This window comes from Mesocricetus auratus, unplaced genomic scaffold (genome assembly GCF_017639785.1).
Source record: "Mesocricetus auratus isolate SY011 unplaced genomic scaffold, BCM_Maur_2.0 Super-Scaffold_6730, whole genome shotgun sequence".
Lineage (NCBI taxonomy): Eukaryota > Metazoa > Chordata > Mammalia > Rodentia > Cricetidae > Mesocricetus > Mesocricetus auratus.
The window spans coordinates 15,683,816-15,703,953 of NW_024429184.1; the positions used below are offsets into that span (position 1 = coordinate 15,683,816).

Sequence of the window (20,138 nt, forward strand, 5' to 3'; positions counted from 1 at the left end):
GCTTACTCAGCTAAGGGAGGGACTGGAAAGAAAGTGCACTGGCAGCAAAGACTAAACAGGAGTCGCTCCCCTCTTGGGGCAAAACTAAACGACAGAGCAGAAGGACACACAAGGCAACCCCAGCAGGTCCTACTGTCTGTCCTAAGCCAGTACTGCAGGACCTAACAGGTTTCGCTCTTTTTGGAGCTCGTCAGCTGCAGGTAACGGCCCAGGCCTGATACTTGTACCTATGTGGAGACCCACCACTCCTAATGGATACTTGTCCCTATGTGGAGACCCACCACTCCTGATACTTGTCCCTATGTGGAGACCCACCGCTCCTGATACTTGTCCCTGTGTGGAGACCCACCACTCCTGATACTTGTCCCTGTGTGGAGACCCACCACTCCTGATACTTGTCCCTGTGTGGAGACCCACCACTCTTGATACTTGTCCCTGTGTGGAGACCCACCGCTCTTGATACTTGTCCCTATGTGGAGACCCACCACTCTTGATACTTGTCCCTGTGTGGACACCCACCGCTCTTGATACTTGTAGCCATGTGGAGACTCACCACTCTTGATACTTGTCCCTGTGTGGAGACCCACCGCTCCTAATGAATACTTGTCCCTGTGTGGAGACCCACTGCTCCTGATACTTGTAGCCATGTGGAGACCCACCACTCCTGATACTTGTAGCCATGTGGAGATCCACCACTCCTAAAGCTGCCACCACAGCTGTCTACTACACCTAACCATCTCGCCGCTTCCTCAGCTTAACTGACACACACTTTCTACTTAGGTCCTTGAGGCTTTACGAAGGCAAAGGACCACCTGATTTGTGTGTGTGTGTGTGTGGGGGGAATGGAGCCAGAGGCCCCTGAGCCACATCTCCAGCCTGTGTTATTTTGTTAAAAGAGCTAGAACATGAGTGCCACACCAGAACCATGCAGCAGACAGCCATGCCACCACAGCGGCTGGTGAGCACTGCTGGACCTCCCCTCACTGATCCCGTAGGCCACTTCCCACCCCCCCTTCCCCTACGCCCCTAACACAAAGTAAATCTAGAGTCAGCGATAAGTTTAGAAAAAGGAAAAAAATGTGACACAAACACATCTTCAAGCATACATTTTACTGTAACACTTTCTGAAGACACAGTACACCCTAGTAGACACACACTCAACACTGGCACCCAGGGACAGAGTGAAATGCCTGCTAATTGACCATAGTGGTAAAGGCTGGTGGAGTACTAAATACACACATTTCCTTTCTATGTATAAAACATCACTGGTAACTTCAGGAACTTGGTGACTTGATTAGATGCTATTCTGAACTGTCTGTGAACCATGCGAACATTAAGACATACAGTTTTACACATACCTGCACCTTGCCATGCCTAGCTATGTGCTGGCAGTGATGCAGACAGCTGTGATGGGAGCTCACCTCTGGCTGTGGTGTAAGAGTCACTGTGCTACCTTTATCTTACCATACTCACAGAACCAGTGGCTGGTGGCAAAACAATCTAGTTGTATTAGTAATTATTTAACTCAAAACTTTTGTCTTAAATGTTTTTAATTATTGTTTTATTACTTTATATGTATGAGCATTTTGTCTGCATATATGTATATGTACCACGCGAATGCCTGCCCGGTGACCCTAGGGATCAAGAAAGGATGTCAGATCCTGTGGGGTTGGAATTACAGATGATTGTGAGCTACCATGTGGGTGCTGGGAATCAAACCCAGGTCCTTTGTAAAAGCAACAAGTGCTCTTACTCACTGAGCCAACTCTCCAGTTCCTTAAACCTTTAAAAAATTATTTATGTATTATGTACACAGTATTCTGCCTGCATGTCTGTGAGCCACCATGTGGTTGCTGGGAATGGAACTCAGGGTCTCTGTAAGAGCAAGCAGTGCTCTTAACCTCTGAACCATCTCTCATCTTTTTTTTTTAAAGGCTAATCTGAGTAATAACTCTCCCTGGCTTTTCCTCATTGTCCCTGTTTTTAAAGAAAACTATCAAGAGCTAGCCTGAAGACAGGAAGTCGGAGACAGGAAAAGGACAGTCCTGGAGCACATAAGGAAAGCCTAGAGCAGAAGCCGAGGAAGGAGGAAACAAACAGGAGCATGGAGGGCTGGAGGCAGCTGCAGCACTGGACCTCAGGGGCGTGAACAGCAATGGGAAGGTCACATGCAAGAACAGTGTTGGGGACACCTGACTTTAAGGTATGACATGAATCTACAGATCCTGAACTAAAACTCATAAGCCATCACCAGGTCTCTGGACATTTCATTACCCTCACATCATTTTAACAATGTTTATTCTGATAATCAAGGAAGAAAATAACAATAATCAAAAATCCTCAAAATTCCCAAACTGGTAATCCAGAAGAAAAGGCTCATGGACAAATTGTGGACAAAGACAGTGCAAAAAGCTACAGGTTATGTCTCCTTAGCCAGCACACACTACACTGGCTGTGCTACAGCTTAGAACATCTGTTCAGACTGTTGTGGAGTATTACTTCAATGTGTTACATTGGTTTATGCTGTGGAACATTTGTTTAATGATGAAAAGGTATGTAACATTCTTTTATGCTGCATTTGTTTAACTCTGTGAAGCTGGGTTATGTTGCCTGTCTTAAACACCTGATTGGTCTAATAAAAGGCTGAATGGCCAATAGCCAGGCAGGAGAGGGACAGGTGGGGGTGGCAGGCAGAGAGAGTAAATAGAAGGCAAGAAAAGGAGAAAGAGAGGAGGATTCCAGGGGCCAGCCACCCAGCTACACAACCAGCCACAGAGTAAGAAGTAAAGAAAGGTACATAGAAAAGAGAAAGAGAAAAGCCCAGAAGCAAAAAGTAAATGGGATAATTTAAGAGAAGCTGGCTAGAAACCAGCCAAACTAAGGCTGGACATTCATAAGAAAGAATGTCTCCATGTGATTATTTGTGAGCTAGGTGGTAGGGCTCCAAAGAGTTAAAACAAAAACAAAAACAGCATCTGACTGACTTTGGTTGCTCCGAATGTTATTTTGGGTTCTAACACTGTACACCATGAGCCTTATCATGACCTGTCCCATACTTCCAGGTGGCCAAAGGACTACACTTGTGAAAAAATTCAGGAGAATCTAAAATTGAGAATGCCTATAGCATGTGAATGTGATTCTGTGGGGATAATCACATTAAAGGTTGGTTTTGGTAGCTCCTAGAACAAAGCTTGGTGATCTCACTCAAATGGACACAGAATTCTAGGTTGATAGCTGTTTTCTTTTAGAACTATGTAAACACTGTCTTCTGGCTTCTTTTGTTGCTGCTGAGAAATCAGTTGTTGGCCATCTTTGAGAGAGAAGATTTTTTTTAACTCTTCTTATTTCTAGTTTTTTAAAAATGATGTATGTCTATAATATGTGCACAGGATCTCTTATAGTCTGGAATGCCTTAAACTCACTATCCAGCTGAGTATGACCTTGAACTCGTGGCTCTTCCTCCTCTACCTTAGAAGTAATGGGGTCACAGAAGAGGACCACCACCCCAGCTTCCACTATATTTTTATATTAAAATTCTAGTAACTACTTTTCTCAAAACTGACAGAAATCCCTCTGCCTCTGCCTCCTGAGTGCTGGGATTAAAGGCGTGCGCCACCACTTTCTTAATCAGATTAAATATTTTTATGGTCTGCATGTGGCCATTTCTATAGCAGAAGTGCCTTGAGGGTTAATTCTATCCACTGTTGTCCTTGCTGGCTCTTGTCTGATGACCTTGTTTGCTTGTGAGTTTTGTGATTTTTTTTTAAACCGTGAGTTGCTTATTTTCCTCAGAACTTTATGTGTGGGAGTTTTAAGTCTGGAATTAAAGCCCACTCCTGCAGAGAGGATCTGTGTTACTTGTCTTAGACATTAAGCAGGACTACCATTTTAGAGTCATTTGCAATGCTTTCTCAGCTGGAAATTTTCTAAGCGAGGCTTCAAACACAAGTTATTAACACCAGTTTTCAAGAGAAACAACAATGAGAGAAGCAATGTATTCCTCTACAAAAGGAGATGGACACATTTTGTGTCACCCCCATATTGCAAGTGTAGCCTCTTTGGAACCAAATTTGTTGGTAAGAAAGAGAAGAGACCTCACTTTGGGTTTCTATCTTCAATTGGTACCAAAACCTATTCTTTGACTTCCAAGTGCATGAGAGGATAAAGCTATGAAATCAACTCAGCAAATGTCAATGTCCTCAAAATTAATGCCTTCTCGGTGCCTTGTTTCTCTTGGTCTCTGTCCCCAATCAGTTTTGGTTTGTGCATTCCACTGATTCTTTCCAGCAAATCAAGCTAGCACTTTGAACTCTTTACACCTGTAACACAGATCTAGATAATAAGTCTTCCTTAATGCCAGGAGATAAGGACATATATAGTAGGACAGGACAAAAGTAAAAGTATTTCAGGATAATAGGTTTAAATGATTCTACGCCCTTGAACATGGTCTTCTATATCCAACCCATCGACAAACCCTGCTAAGGATTCTTCATTTAAATCTCCAACTTCCTCCCCTCCATCCTTCTTTGAAATGTTGATTCTTTTAAAAGTTAGGTGATTTTTATTTAGATATAATGAGTCCATTATGTCTCTTTGGCAAGGGAATATAATAGCATCTTACAACTATAAAAAGTTACTTTTGTTTATGTACTGTGCACACAGTTAACTCACAAAACTGTTTACCACTCAGCACTCTAATGAAATAAACTACCCTACATTATATGAACACACACACACACACACACACACACACACACACACACACACCACATATCTTTTTATTTAAGACTGGACAGGTTGTGATGGCAGATGCCTTTAATGTCAGCACTCAGGAGATAGAGGCAGATGGATCTCTGGCATACATAACAAATTCCAGGTCAGCCAGTGCTATATAGGAGATTGGCAAGGTCTGTCCTTCTCTTTGCCCCTGCATGAGCCATATGCATTTTTCCTAGCATGCCTTTGGCCCACAGTCTTAATAACCAACTATACCGATTTATCACTGTTTTGTAAAGTTTTTTGTGGAACTCCCAAAATACTGGCTCTACTTATGATTTCCTAAGTACTCATGCATGCAGTATATATTTTAAATAATAGTTTTAGGTTTACTTATTATATTTTATATGCATAAGCTTATGCATGTATGTGCACCACCTACAAGTCTTGTGCCTGGGGAGGTCAGAAGAGGGTGTCAGGGAAGAGTTATGTACAGCCATGAGCCACTCTGTGGGTTCTGGGAATTGAACCCAAATCCTCTGAAAAAACAAAAAGTGCTCTAAACTGCTGAGACATCTCTCTAGCCCCAGTATATATTTTAACTAACGTGACTTAACTAAATGCAGTCCTTTACTAATGAAGTTAAGCTATAAACAGTTTAACTAAAATTTTGTTTTGTATCTCTGGCTGGCTTAGAACTTGAAGAGATCCATGTCTCTGCCTCCAGAGTGTTGGGATTAAAGGTGTGCACCACCATGCTCAGCTAAATTTTTGGGGTTTTGTTTACTTTTGGTTTGTTTGTTTGTTTGTTTAAAGATTTATTTATGCATATGAGTGCTCTTTGGAGAGCATCAGAAAAGGGCATCAGATCTCATTATATATGGTTTTGAGCCATAATGTAGTTGCTAGGAATTGAACCCAGGACCTCTGGAAGAACAGCCAGTGTTCTTAACCTCTGAGCATCTCTCAGACCCCTCAGCTAGGTTAGTTCTGACTCTGAAGTCTGTGCTTTTTCTAATTAGGTAAAACTGCCTCTTAGAATTCCATTAGTATTGCTGATGTTTATTAGGAGTCAGACTATAAAACAGGATGTAGCAATACTTCACATTTAACTGGTCTGAATGAAAAAGAATCTTAAGTGGCACTGTAATTTATAAACGTTATTCATTTAAGTAAATTTTTCAGGAATCCCCTTAAAGGAACCAGGAACAGTTTTCCAATAAAGACAACAAGCTCTTCTGAATGTAATCGCCCAGTCACTGAATCTCTACTCAAGACACCTAAGATTTATCCTTCAGGGTAAATGTGGCACCTGAAACCACAACATGTAGGGATTCATCCTACGGACACCCAAGGCTAAGGAAAAGATATTAAAGGCCCAGTGTGTAAAACTTATCTGATGTTAACAGAGACCAGCAAGTTAAAATAGACTGTATTATACAACATTTACCCAATTTACCTTAGAGCTGTTCACAAGTGGTCCTATCTCTAGACTAGACTTCAGCTGTGATTTGCTTTTTGTGTATAATGCAGAACCAGTTTCCTGAATCAAAGTGCTATTGCCTCTCATTATCTCTAAATAATATGTAAGAAATCAAACTGGGTTTTGAATTACATTGAATAATTTGAGCTTGTAATACAAACGTAAGGAACAGACACATCCTAGAGACTTTTTAATTAATTCTAGACCAGATAAAGACAGGCAGGCAGGGAAGCAATCTGTTCTTATCTCTACCGTACAGTGTTTATCTCTCTTACCTTTCCTGTCTCGTCCTTCATCAACACACACTGCAGACTTCCTAGGGCAATGCAGAAATCCAAACAAGAGAAGGAAGCACACTAAAGTAATGGAGGACAGGCTACAGGAGATGGACAGTGTGGAAGAAAAGAAGGCATTGTCAAAATTAGCCACTTGTTCAAGGGAAAACCAAAATGGTCATTTCAAAGGTAGAGGTAAGAAAAACATTTAAAAAGACCTTTTACTTCTTTATAGCAGGCTCTTTCAACAAGAACAGAGGGAAGCTGAAGTTACTTGGAAACTTGTCTTCCGAGACCAGATGTAACTTAGCCAAAAGAGCAAAGGGACAAAGGATAAATAAGACTCTGCATCCTAAAAATGTTAATGAAGAGACATAATTATAACTCAGAGAAAAGAAAAAATAACCAGAACTGTAATATAGAAGCAGCCAGGAATTACTGTTTCTCTCAAATACATAGACTGTTAATAGGATTCTCTCTGTTTAGATGAAGGAGACGTGCAGTTAAGTCTCGTAATTACATGACCTTACACTCTGAAAAGTAACAGAAGTGACCCACTTCATGGTGAGGTTCTAGAAAATGGACACCCAAAGGAGTTTCGCACATTTGCACAAGGCAAACTACCTCCCCTGCTCCCACTCAACTATCTGCCCATTAGGGAACACCACGCTGGAAACCCATCCTGGGAGACAAGGGTTTCAGATCTGTAACTGTTCCTAAAAGCAGGTGTTGAAGTGCGAAGTGCTCATGTTAGCACTTTGATTGTCTTAGTTTACATTTCTTCTTGAAACAGACAGTTTATGAAAATGGACACCAAGATGGGTCCACAGATGGGAAAGGGGCAAAAGAGGATACAGAACCTGTGAAAAATGATTTCAGAATCTTAGTACAACCAGTGGCTTTGTTACGAAAATATTATAGATGAAATCTGTGAATGAGAGATTTAAAGCATTTCTTTAAAATTAATACTTAATTTCAATAAGCCTCAAAGTCAAAGCACTTTAGAGAACGTAAAAGATGTTTTTATCAAGGCTAAAATTTCTGCACATTAGAATATAATTTGTTTAAAAAAGAATTTATTTTTTAAAAATTTAAGTGATTTTTGTCAGTTCTGAGAACACTGGAATAGTCTACCCAATTTTTTAAAAATAAGACACATACCTCATATTCTTTTCTGCAAATTTTGGAAATATCATTCTTTGAAGATGCCTAAAAGAAAAAAATTCACTACTTTACTATGAATGCTATTTATTTTATATAGGACAAAAAAAACACAAATTAGTATATGTTAATTGTTAGTATAATATTTTTTATTTCATCAAGGGAAACCTTATACTCAAATATTTGGAATTTCCTAAAATAAACAAATCTTACAATGTTTGAAAACAAATAGCACCCCAGGACTTACTCAATATGCAGGCGCTCCAGCCTAAGTTTTATGGTTTTAATATCATACAACAATATGGCTCTTTTGTTATTTTGGAAACTAGACGACTTTGAAGGAAATGTAAATCAGAGGCCTTTTAAAAAGCTGAATTCCACTCTAGTGAGTTTTCTTGTGAAGCTCTGCCAGGGCATTTTTTGTTTTTTCTTTAACCCTTCATATTCAACACTTTATACTGACCGCCTTGAGTCAATTTTCTCAGAAAAGCACCACATATACTGGAGAGGGCAGCGAAAGAACATGGCACTCCAGCAAGCAGTAAACAAGTCACCCTTCTGGGATCTTCTCAACAGTGCCTGGAGAAGGCAGTATTCCAGCTATTGCCCAGAAGACTGCTCTCATCATAACAAGTTACTCACCATAGTGAAGGATAGGATGTACTTCTGTGCAAAAAAAAAGGCAAAGCAAAACTACTGCCAAGTGGGTTTTCTTCCACACGTCATCAGGCTCAGTGAGAGACACTGTTCCAGAGTCATGGGATCTCATCCCTTGTTTCACCTTATTCTGTCACCTAGTCCCACGCAGGTTATAACAAGCTAGTTGATAAGGATGGGGGAGGTTGGGCTGGGGTGGGGGCAAGAATGGGCTAGCAACTGCTCTGTTTCTCCAGGATTTTAGTTCAAATCCTATATAGCTCAACTTTGCCTCAATGTTTGGAGGAGAGTAGAAGATAGATATAGCAAAGTCGTGTGCTACCCAAATATTGCCGTGCAGGCTTAGTGCAGTCTTGTGTCTAAAAGTGAAGGTGGGTGTGCTGTGCTGGCTCCCACCTAGAACCCCAGGACACAGAGGCAGAAGAACAGCTGTAAACTGGGACCTGTTTGATCTACATAGGAAGTTACAGGACAGCCAGGGCTACACAATGACCCTTTCACAAAAACAACAAACAAAAATTTCAGCAACAGAAGAGAAGGTTACACTGGCATCTCACATACGGTCTTTAGAAGAAGCTTCTAAAGTGTGTTTTGTCAGTTCTGACAAAACTATGTTTACAGGTTAGTTTAAACACCATTTAAACAGCCAGCTTCCCAGTTAAGTGCACACCCACCACTTGGAATAGAGAGCCCAGGAAGCCAATGTTACTAATCTGAGAAACTCCTAAGAAAACATGCAGTGAAGAGCTCAGGGGCCTACCAGAATTTGTAGCAGAGACACCTATCAACGAGACACCACAGCTAGCCCTGTGCTTCAGAGCAGAGGAAGGATGGGGCACATGCTCAGAGTAAAGCCATGGTGAAAAAGAGGGAAGACAAACACAAATAAGGCAACTGTGTCACTGCTTTCATCCAACAACACCCTACATTTACACGGCCATTTGGAGCTACACTTACTCAGCATGTCTGGTACAAAGGACAAAATGCCTTGATCCCAATAAACTCCTCTGTGTGTGGTGGACTGGAGAGATGCTTAGTGGCTAAGAACACTGGCACTCTACCAAAGGACGCAGGTTCAAATCCTAGCACCCAGACGTTGGCTCACAATCATCTGTAACTTCAGTTCCAGGGGACCTGATGCCTCCTTAGGCCTCCACATGATCAGGTACACACACGGTGCACAGACATACAAGCAGGCAAACACCCATACACATAAAATACATTTAAGAAAAACCAGGAAAAGAGTAAGAGAAGGTTAACAATTTCACATGAAGTGGCATCGACTGAGACACAAGCCTAATACTAAATGTGCAATTTCTGTAAGTCACCTCTCCAAAGCTATGAAGTAGACAAGGCCCCACAACTGCACAACTAAAGCTCAAACTGTACTCCAGGATGCTCAAAAGCCTGGTTGCCAGGGTTACCTGCTTGCATGCCTGTCGACACTCCAGGCCAATAGCCAGTTCACAGCAGCCTAGGCCAACCCAGCCATCGGACTTCTTAAACACACCTGAAAAACAAAATGTTCACGTGTTTTGGTCTAAGCGGCAATGAGAAGAAACAGTATATAAGACTAATAGATATTATTACAAGGTAAAGTAAATGTTCATGAAAAATCTAGTTCAGACAACAGGGCCCTTACTCCCAGTGATGTCAGTTTCCTTGGGGTACCACACTATATAACCACCAGGCCCTTTGGTTTTATCTTTTGTTGTTTACCCCAAGCCTGGTCATTCTGAATCTTGGGTAAACAGCATGTCTATGAGAGGACATGCAAAGTAAGGAAAGTCGGGGACAAAGGCCCTTCCTTATTTCATACTGTGAATCACATACAAATATTCTGATACAATTTAAGCAAACATTAAAAAAAAGAGCATGTGTATGTTTTGTGTTAAAATAATTAAATATGTAGAATAGCACACAACTCATCTCATTTCAAAACTGATACATAGAAAACATGCAGGATCAATTTCTATGAGTCAGTCCTGGCTTTGATGGGCACACCTAATGATTCAAAATGACTTTATATTATTTTGGTTTCATTTGCTCCCTGGTATTCAGACACTCTCACTCTTAGAATAGTGAACAGTATCTGCATGGATCATAAGCTATGTGAGCTGTTATTCATAATGCAGTACATTGCTATCTCCATACACCCAGTAACCTTAGGAAATGAAATTATTCCACAAGCTCTTTCATTTTTGAATCTCTACTGTATACAAGCTACTCTATTACATGCTACATGGGATATGAAATTACAAAATAGATAAAATATACAAGAAGTAGCCCACTGTGGAGACGATAGTTTGGTCCAAACAGAAGTTCATTGCTCAATTTGTTTGCAATGCAGACTTCAGAGAGTACAGCACTCTTTACAAGCTGAGAAACATAGGGCATATTCCTTTTTCCTAAGCATTGGCTTGAACTAAGGCTGGGAAATAAGCTTCAATTCCAGAAGACCATGAATGTCAGGCTAAAGAATTTAGGCTTTATTGCAATGGAAGCAGAAATCCCTGAGGTATTCTATCTGAAGGAGATGAGAAAGACAGATATAATGTGCTGAAAATTAATCATAAATTTGTTACTGTACTATTTATTATCATATAAAATTCTACCTAAGAGTGTAGTAACAAAGACTTGAACTAGGAATAGAAAAGACAGATACAAGATCTTGCACAGGGTGTATCAATGGAACTAGAAAGAAAAGGCAAGCAAAGGTAATTTGCAGGTTTCTGGGCTAGTATCTTTCTAGCTAACTTTGGTTGTACTTCAGATGTTACCTGAATGTCGAGATCTAGGCCATGATGTTGATTAATCACAAACACTAAATTCCTAAGGCCAACTAGTTAACAACTAGTTGAGAAAGAATGGGGAGTTCTGCATATTAGAACAACCATGGTCCTTAAGAGAAAGAGGAAACAGGGGAAAGAGCCTACGGTCTAAAGTCAGGGTACTATTATAAGGAGATAGAGGTCAATAAAATCATATGTTACAGGAAACTCAAAGAGCACGAGTGTTCTGGAGTAACGATGTGTTGCATTTGTTTTGATACAGAACATTACTGTAACTGTGTAAGGGTGTGTTACATTTGTTTATGCAGCATTTGTTTAATTATGAAAAGATGTGTTGCTGTTTCACCTTGCCTGCAAGGCAGAAGCAAGAGACTGGTCCCAACAAGGCAAAAAGGGGAGTACTAACTCCTGAAAAGTTGTTCTCTGAACACACAGGTACCATGGTGTGCACGTACTCATGTATACATGTACATGCATGTGTGCACATGTACTCAACAATGCAATAACATATAAATAATTTTTAAAATCCTACAGACACATCAGATTTTGGACTATGATACAGATTTTATGTTAACAAAATGATCTTACTTACCTGGCAAAGATGAATTCATACAACTCCAAATTTCAACCTGAAATTGTAATCACCAAAATGCTTTTATGCAAATAACTGGCTTCTATACAAGATAATTTCTACAGAGATTATACACAGCTAATTGGATTATGGCTGGGACCATATAGTCAGTGTCCTAGGGCTAAATCTATACTTAAAAAATAATAATAAAATTTGGGCCAGTGTGATGGTTCAGTAGGTAAGGGTGATGTCAATCCCTGGGACCCTTGGACTGTCATGGTGGAAGGCACAAACCACCTAACACACTATACTCTGATCTCCATGCCCTGCCATGGTGTACACACAGACACATGCAGGCACACACACAAAGTATAAAAATGAGAACTACTGCATATGCTTTTCTCATTTCTCCATTTAAAAGCAATAGGAATGAGCCCGGTTTCTTGCGTTATTTATTAAAGTTACCATTTCCATGCTCACAGAAAGTGTCTACTGAGCAACGTAAGGAAACAAAGGCACCCTTCCTGACCTTCAGCTTCTTCCGGCTTCCACACAGCAGAGGCCACTATATCTAAAGAAGTGCTCTCACATATGCTTGTGCTCTCCTGGCCTGGCGCACACACATTCCAAACAATGAAACCAGCCCAAATCCTGAAGGCACAGACTTCCTGATGCAAACTTCAAGCAGTGTATCAATAATAGTGTACTAGAAAATGTAGCGTTAACAATAAGCCATATATTTTCCCTTATCTCAAATTCAACTTTCCAAAATTCAAATAAATATACAAGCTAGTTATTATAGGTTGCATAAAATTAGTCAATTGATTGATAAAATTCTAAATTCTAGATGTAATGCTACAGTGAAACTTAAACAATGGAAAGACAAACACAGTATGTATTCACTGTAGATGTAGAACAAAGGATTACAATCCACAGCTCCAGAGAAGCTAGGTAACAAGGAGGACCCTAACAGGACAGCCAGGGAAGGGAAATTAGATTAGATCTACTGGGTAACTGGGGATGGGAGGAGGTGGGAAGGGAGAAGGGAGGGGGGGATGAGAACATGAGGGAAGGGGATAGTGGGGGGGGAGACAGTGGAAAAGCAATAAAAGGGATCTCTTAATAGAGAGAATCACTATGTGGTTAGGGAGAAACCTGGTGCTAGGGTAATTCCCAATAATCCACAAGGACGACCCCAGCTACGACTCCTAGCAACAGTGGAGAGGGTACCCAAACTGGCCTACCCCTGTAATCAGATTGGTGAAAACCCCAGCTATCATCACAGAGCCTCATCCAGCAACTGATGGAACCAGACGCAGAGACCCACAACCAAGAGCCAGGCCGAGCAACAGGAATTCAGCCAAAGAGAGGGAGGAGGGAATATATGAGCAAGGGAGGCCAGGATCATGATGGAGAAATCTACAGACAGCTGAACCAAGCGTGTAGAAACTCATCAACTCTAGATGGACAGCAGTAGAGACTCTAGGGGACCGAACTAGGCCCTCAATATGGGGGAGACAGTTGTGAAGCTTGGACTATCAGAGGGGCTCCTCGCAGTAGGCCCATGATACAACCTGGTACGTGAGTTAGCTTGTTGGAGTCCATTCTCTACGGTGGGATGCCATGCTCAGTCTTAAGGAATGGGAGAGGGGCTGCCCTGCCCCAACCTACTGTGCCAGACTATGTTGACTCCTCATGGGAGCCCTTATAGGGGAGAAGGAGTGGACTGGGGTTGGGCTGGAAAGGAGGCGAGCAGGAGCAGAAGGAGGGGTGGGAGGGAGAACTGTGGTTGGAATGTAAAATGAAATTTAAAAATAAGTTATAAAAAAGACTAGAATAAATTTCTATGTAAGACTGTTTGTATATGTAGGCCCTAAAATACACAATAAACAGTGAAAGACACTAATCTATTTAGCAGTTTATTTTAGGTTTAAAATTTTATTCTGATCAAACATTCCAACCACACTTGAGACATTTTATAAATCTGAAAGTAACTCAGCTGACCACTTCATGTATCCAAAAGCTGTCACAGTGACATAAGACTCACCATCGCTTCTGGGCAGTAATCTGGGGCTCTCTGCAGCAGGTGTTTTAGTCGGGATTCACTTTTTGAGGAGAAAATCTATTTGGGAAAAAAAAGGCCAAAAACCGTTGAGACTTTTTTTTTAAAGAAAGAAGAGATAAAAGTATCATCCTCTAGATGTACCAGTTTTCTGGAATGCTTTTATTTTATAAAAGGCACCTTTGGAGAGCTCTAGTTCAAGTTGAGGTAAGATCTGTTTTACACACTTGGTCTCACTATATGGGCCAGGCTGGTTTGAATTCAAGGTCCTCCTGCCTCAGTGTCCAGAGAGCTAGCATTACATGCCCAGCAAAGGCAACATTTCTTATAAGAGTATTTGGTTATTTTGGAAAATAATCAGGAAAAGTCCAATTGCGCCAAGTTGAGAATCTTTTCTATTATCCAAAAGTAGAGAAAAACAAGCTAAATAATACTGAATATTATTTAGCCTCTTGTCTGCATAACTAGCAACTATAATGAAAAAGTAATAGGATGAGACTATTACCATTTTGCAATATCTAGTGAACTAATGCATTTAGGCAATTATCAACAGTGACTATTAAACATCACAAAAAGGGACAGCTAGATCAACTATCATTTACGGGGAAGACTTGCCAAACAAAACAACCAAAAAAATCTTCCAGTCTCATCAAATGTCTGGCTTTATTTTATAAGGTAGATGCAAATCAACTGTGGCTATTAAGTTTATATGTAAGTCAAGCAAAATTAAATAAAAATAGCAGAGTATGTATATATATATATAATTTCAGCACTTAGACTAGGCTGGGCTACACTGACAGTGTGGACTGTCATACACACACACACACACACACACACACACACCAAGGGGAAAATTACACTGGATATGGTAATATAAGCCTGTACCCCTAGACCGTGGGAAGCGCAAGAAGGAAGCCATACCTGGTGCATAATGAGTTTGAGCCCAAAATTAAATAAGATAAAAACTTGATTTCCAGGCTCCTTAGTCACATATGGAAGTATGGACTTGACTACATATGGACGTTAACTAAAACCCAAGCACCTCAGAGCACCTGTGGGGGATTTTTCTAGGCTGCATTATTTGAGGTGGGAGGCCCACCCTTAATCAGGATCATCTGTGGTCAGAAGATCCATACCTTCTGGTGGCACCCACATAAAAGGACATGGAAGAGGTAAGCTGGCCCTCTTCTGCTGCCCTTCCTCTCACTTGAGTTCATCTCTCCTGAGCGAATCTTCACTGATGCTAGAACCTACTTCTTCAGAACCCAATGTGGACTGCAAACTGACAGCTCTCTCAGACCTCGAGACTCCAGTACCAGACGGAGACTGCTGAGACCTCCAGTCTTGTGGAATGAACAGTTACTGGACCCTTGGCCTTTCTGTTGGAAGACAGCCATTGCTGAATTACTCAGACCACAGCCTGGGAGCCTGGTCCCCCTTCCCCAGCACCTCTCTCTGTGTGTTTGTGTATGTGCCTGTATTTTCATTCTTTCAGTTCTACTTTAAATCAACCTACCAATTACTAAGAAACACAGAAGGGCTAGAGAGATGGCTCTGAGGTTAGGAGCACTCATTGCTCTTCCAGAGGTCTGAGTTCAATTCCCAGCCACATGGTGGCTCACAACCATCTATAATGAGATCTGGTGCCCTCTTCTGGCCTGCAGGCATATATGCAGGCAGAACACTGTACATAATAAACCTTTTTAAAAAAAGGCGAAAGATTTATATAATTTGAAGAGAAACCAGAGTAAAGAGGAGGGGAGAAGGGGGGGGAGAAAATTAGGGATCAGGAATATTGAGTGGGGAGAGGAATAGAGGAGAGCAAGAAAAGAGACAAATCAATAGAGGGAGCCACTATAGGTTTAAAGAGAAATCTGGCACTAGGGAATTGTACAGAGATCCACAAGGATGACCTCAACTAGCAATCTAAGCAATAGTGGAGAGGCTACCTTAAATGCCCATCCCCTGTAATGAGAATGATGACTACCTTAAATGTCATCCAAGAGCCTTCATCCAGTAGCTGATGGAAGCAGAAGCAGAGATCCATAGCCAAGCACTGAGCCAAACTCTTGGAATCCAGTTTCAGAGAGGGAGGAGTGATGAACAAAGTGGTCAAGACCATGCTGGGGAAACCACAGAAACACCTTACCTGAGCAAGTGGGAACTCATGGACCTCAGTCTGACAGCTGGGGAACCAACATAGGACCAAACCAGGTCCCCTGAACATGAGTGTCAGAAGCACTGGGCAGTCTATAGAGCCTCTGGCAGTGAAACCAGGATGTATCCCTAGTGCACGAATGGACTTCAGAAGACCATTTCCCATAGAGGGATACTCTCTTAGCCTAATACACAGGGAAGGGCCTAGGCCCTGCCACAAATGACTGGACAGATTTTAATGATCCCTCATGGAAGGCCTCATCCTCCCTGGGGAGAGGATGGAGGATGGAGTGGGGGGGTCACTAGGGGATATGGGAGGGTGGGAGAGAGAGGGAACTGGGATTGATATGTAAAATAAGACTGTTTCTAATTTAAATATTATATATATGAAGAAATATAAAAGTGATTGTAGTGACTTCCACTGATGTCATCTGCACTAATATAAAGTATGAATTTACAAATTTGAAAAAAAAGAAACACAGTCAAAAGACATTAAATGATACTACAGAGATTTGAACAGCAAAGTTTAAACTATGGAAAAATCAACAGGATAAATAAACTCAAGTTTATTCAACAAAGCAATTGCAAGAAAACTATAGATCAGCTAAGTATGGTAGCTTACACCTGTAATCCTAGCCCTAGGGAGGCTGAGGCAACATGACTAGGGATATGAGCCCAGCCTGGGCTACATGGTAAGTCCTAAGCCAGCCTGGGCTACAGTGTGAAACATGCTTTAAACAACATCAGAACTTGAGAGATGGCTTGATGGTGAGGAGCCCTGCATGTTCTTGCAGAGGACCTGAGTTTGGTTCCCAGCTTTAACATTAGGTGGCCCATAACCTCCTGTAACTTAAGCTCCAGGGGGATCTGATGTACAGGTATATCATAGGCATGTACCCATACACATAATTTTAAAAATAAATTTACAAAAAAACAAGAGCAGTAAATGTTCTTAACCATTGAGTCATCACCCCAGCTCCAAATATTGCATTTTCAAGTAAGTGATAAGAATAGTATAATTGTTATCATCATCACCACCATCATCATAATTATTTACATACATATGATATTTTAGGCATAGTCTACAACTGAGTTATATCCTCTGCCTAGTTGTGGCTTTTTTCTAAAGTCCTTATAATTTATAAATTAAGTTTAAAAGTCATGTAACAAATAATAGGACAATTTGTTTTAATAGACTAGAGAAGAGGGATGTGAAGAATACAGGGAATTATAAATGAAACATAATTGACCATGACTAATAGTGTTAAAGCTTAATATGGGATTGATTACACTTATCTATCTATCTATCTATCTATCTATCTATCCATCCATCCTTGAAATTTTCCATTACAAAAGAATAAAAGGAAGAATAAGAGGGGAAAAAACACAGGCAAAAGAAGGACAATAAGGAAAGAGAAGGAGTAAATGAACAATCTTAGCAGTAGACTCGGAGGAAACACAGGGAAAGCTACACTTCAGCAGTTAAGAGCACTGGCTGCTCTTCCAGAGGACCTGGGTTCAGTTCCCAGCACCCACATGGCAGCTCACAACCATCTGGAACTCATGTTCCAGGGGATCCAACACCCTCTTCTCCTCTGCAGGAATCAGGCATGCAAGTGGTACATATACACATAGACGAAACCCTCAAATGGGAAGTAAAGATAAAAATGAAATTATTTTTCAAAATCATCTCCTTGTTTCTCCTCTATATTCCTCGAAAATAACAAAGGCAAACACAAAATTAACTAAAAATCCCAAGCACCTGGACCAGGTTAGAAAAGTGGTGGGAACATGGGCTGAGATCATAAATAATGTGCTCTAAGACCAGACCATGTGCTTGGGCTTGAATCAGGGTTGCATCTTGGTAGCTAAGAATGGATTGCATAATGAATGATCTCTATTCCTCCAATCACTGGTGTGGAAACTTTAGTAAGTTAGTCAACTCTTTTATATCTCAATTCTTTACGTATTAAATAAAGATGACATCACCTCCAGTCTATTACTAGAAAATGTGAATAATGACTGAAATCACTACTTCTCAAATTCTAGAGAACTTCTAAGGCTACACAATAGCCCTGAGATGATGAAGGGAAGTTAGGACTATATGAAGAAGCATTGCTTCAGTAGAACTTGCATACAAAGGCTCAACCAGAAAAAAACTCAAGAGTAGGACAATGATACATACATAGTATCCAACAGGTCTAAGATTAACACTTTACATTTGCTTTCACTATCTCAGATGTGTACATAGTACTCTTATCAGTCTCTTGATTATCTTGGGATTCATTATAGACATATATATTTGTTCCTATAGCCTAGCATAGGTTGGGATGCAGCTCAGTTGGTAGAGTGCTTGCCCAGCATGCTCAATGTTCTATTTCCAGCACTGTATAAAGTAGGTGTGCCTGGGATACACGGGACACTCTTAGTAAAAAAAAAAAAAAAGAAAAAAGAAACCCAAAACAAAAAACAAACCCAAACCCAAATACCCCAAATTAAATCTTAGCCTGTTATCTCTTTAGAATAAGGGCTCCGTCATACCTAACCACAGTAGAATGACCAAGTTCAGGATCACAGCACTGATAGAATACTATCAGTCCACGTACAGGTCATAATCGATTTCACCAATTCATCTCACTAATTCTTGTTATGAAATTTATTTTTTATGCAAGAGTCATTCACTGCATCTGGCTGTCAGACTGCTTTAGTTAATTGTATCTAGAACCATCCTTTAGCCTTTCTTTGCTTTATGATAACAGCATTTTTAATAAATCTGATCTGTCTGAAGAGTACAGGCTGTTGTTTCAAGGGGCAGCCCTCAATCTGGGTTGGCATGACTGCTTCCTTATGACTCAGGTTATGATACTATGACCCTTTTCGGTGATTCTTGTCAGCTGACACACTATTTGTGATGTAAACTGTAAGTTGTACAACAGACTTTTCCAAAAACAATTTGATAAAGGACTTACCTCATTGTCTTCACAATTATTATCAAGCTTACCTGTTCACAGACATCACGGCACATTTGGTTATCCTTTGAATGATTACAACATACAGCACCTACAGAGAAAAGGAAACACGATGTCTCGCTCACTGTTAAACTATCACAGGATTATACAACGTTGATTGTTCAAAAGACTGATCTTTCTGTTTTCTGTTTTTGAGATAGGGCCTCCTGATAGATACCACAAGCTGGCGTCCAAACTCCTCATCCTCCTCACTCAGCCTCCAAAATGTTGGTATTTGAGACTACCTAAGGCATGTACTATCACATCTGCTGCCATTACTCATTTTAACTGGAACTTCAAAGAGCATCTGTTACAACTGAGATGCTAAGTTTGGAGACACGGTCCTTGCTCTAGAGAAACTAACAGAAAAGACTATCACATAACAGAAGTAGTTACTATTTATTGTGTACCTCCTATGTGATACATTTTCTACTAAGCTTATTTGTATATTAAAATTTTCAGGCATTAAGATTACTCTATGGGCAATATTTTATTAACTATAACACAAAGCTAAATTGGTTTTAAATAGTGAAGTCTGTTTAGGACTTGTTGAATTTGAGGTTCCTACAGGACATTCCGATAGAAACTCTGGTAGAGTCCAGAGTCAAAGTCTGGAGCACAACTAAGAGCCCAGCCTTAAAGATCCAAATGCCCAAGTCCTGAGTATAAAGCATAAAGGAACACGGTGCTGTCCAGGGAGAGTCTCCACTGAAAAGTTAACACAGCAGCAGATCCTAACGGACAGCAGTATCTGACACACACGAAGGAACAGGAAATGTGGCTGACATAGAGCAGGAGGGAGGCCAGTCACTAAGTGACAGACATTACAAGGAATGCCAGGTACCACAGAGGTAGAAGACAGATAAAAGGCTGGAAAAGAAAATGAGTTTGCTTAGAAAGCCACTTCTGGCTGGGTGTGGTAGCCCATATCTGTGATCCTAGCATTTGGGGTGAGAGAGCAGGAAAATTAGGAGTTGAAGGCCAGCCAGGGCTACATGAGACCCTGTCTCAGAAAAAACAAAATAAAAAATAAAATAAAATGCCACCTACCAAACATCTTAGATAAGTTCTTTTTATTTATTCACTTGCTTATTTGTATGCGGTGAAGGAGAGTAGTCAGCATATGGGGAGAAAACTAAGAGAAAGAGCTGTCAGCAGAAGTTCCTTGAAAGAGCCACTTTTAGTTGAATATTCTACAGACTGATTAGGACTTCCTGATTGTGGTAAACACAATTATCATGGGCTATCTTTAGTCC

At 40.7% G+C, this 20,138-nt stretch overlaps 1 protein-coding gene across 2 annotated transcripts in view; it reads right to left on the bottom strand.

The window, feature by feature from the left end:
* Positions 1-20,138, bottom strand: part of Reck (reversion inducing cysteine rich protein with kazal motifs) — a 73,647-nt gene that overhangs the window by 41,208 nt on the left and 12,301 nt on the right. The window contains exons 2-6 of one of the 2 annotated variants that reach the window (XM_005078775.4): positions 18,876-18,934; positions 13,703-13,777; positions 11,677-11,713; positions 9,717-9,802; positions 7,636-7,683 (exon numbers count right to left, since the gene is read on the bottom strand). In XM_005078775.4, the coding sequence (XP_005078832.1) occupies positions 7,636-7,683; positions 9,717-9,802; positions 11,677-11,713; positions 13,703-13,777; positions 18,876-18,934 (305 nt within the window). Of the gene's footprint in view, positions 1-6,474; positions 6,576-6,692; positions 6,779-7,635; positions 7,684-9,716; positions 9,803-11,676; positions 11,714-13,702; positions 13,778-18,875; positions 18,935-20,138 lie in introns of those variants that run through there. The other variant, XM_013119701.3, reaches the window with a different exon arrangement.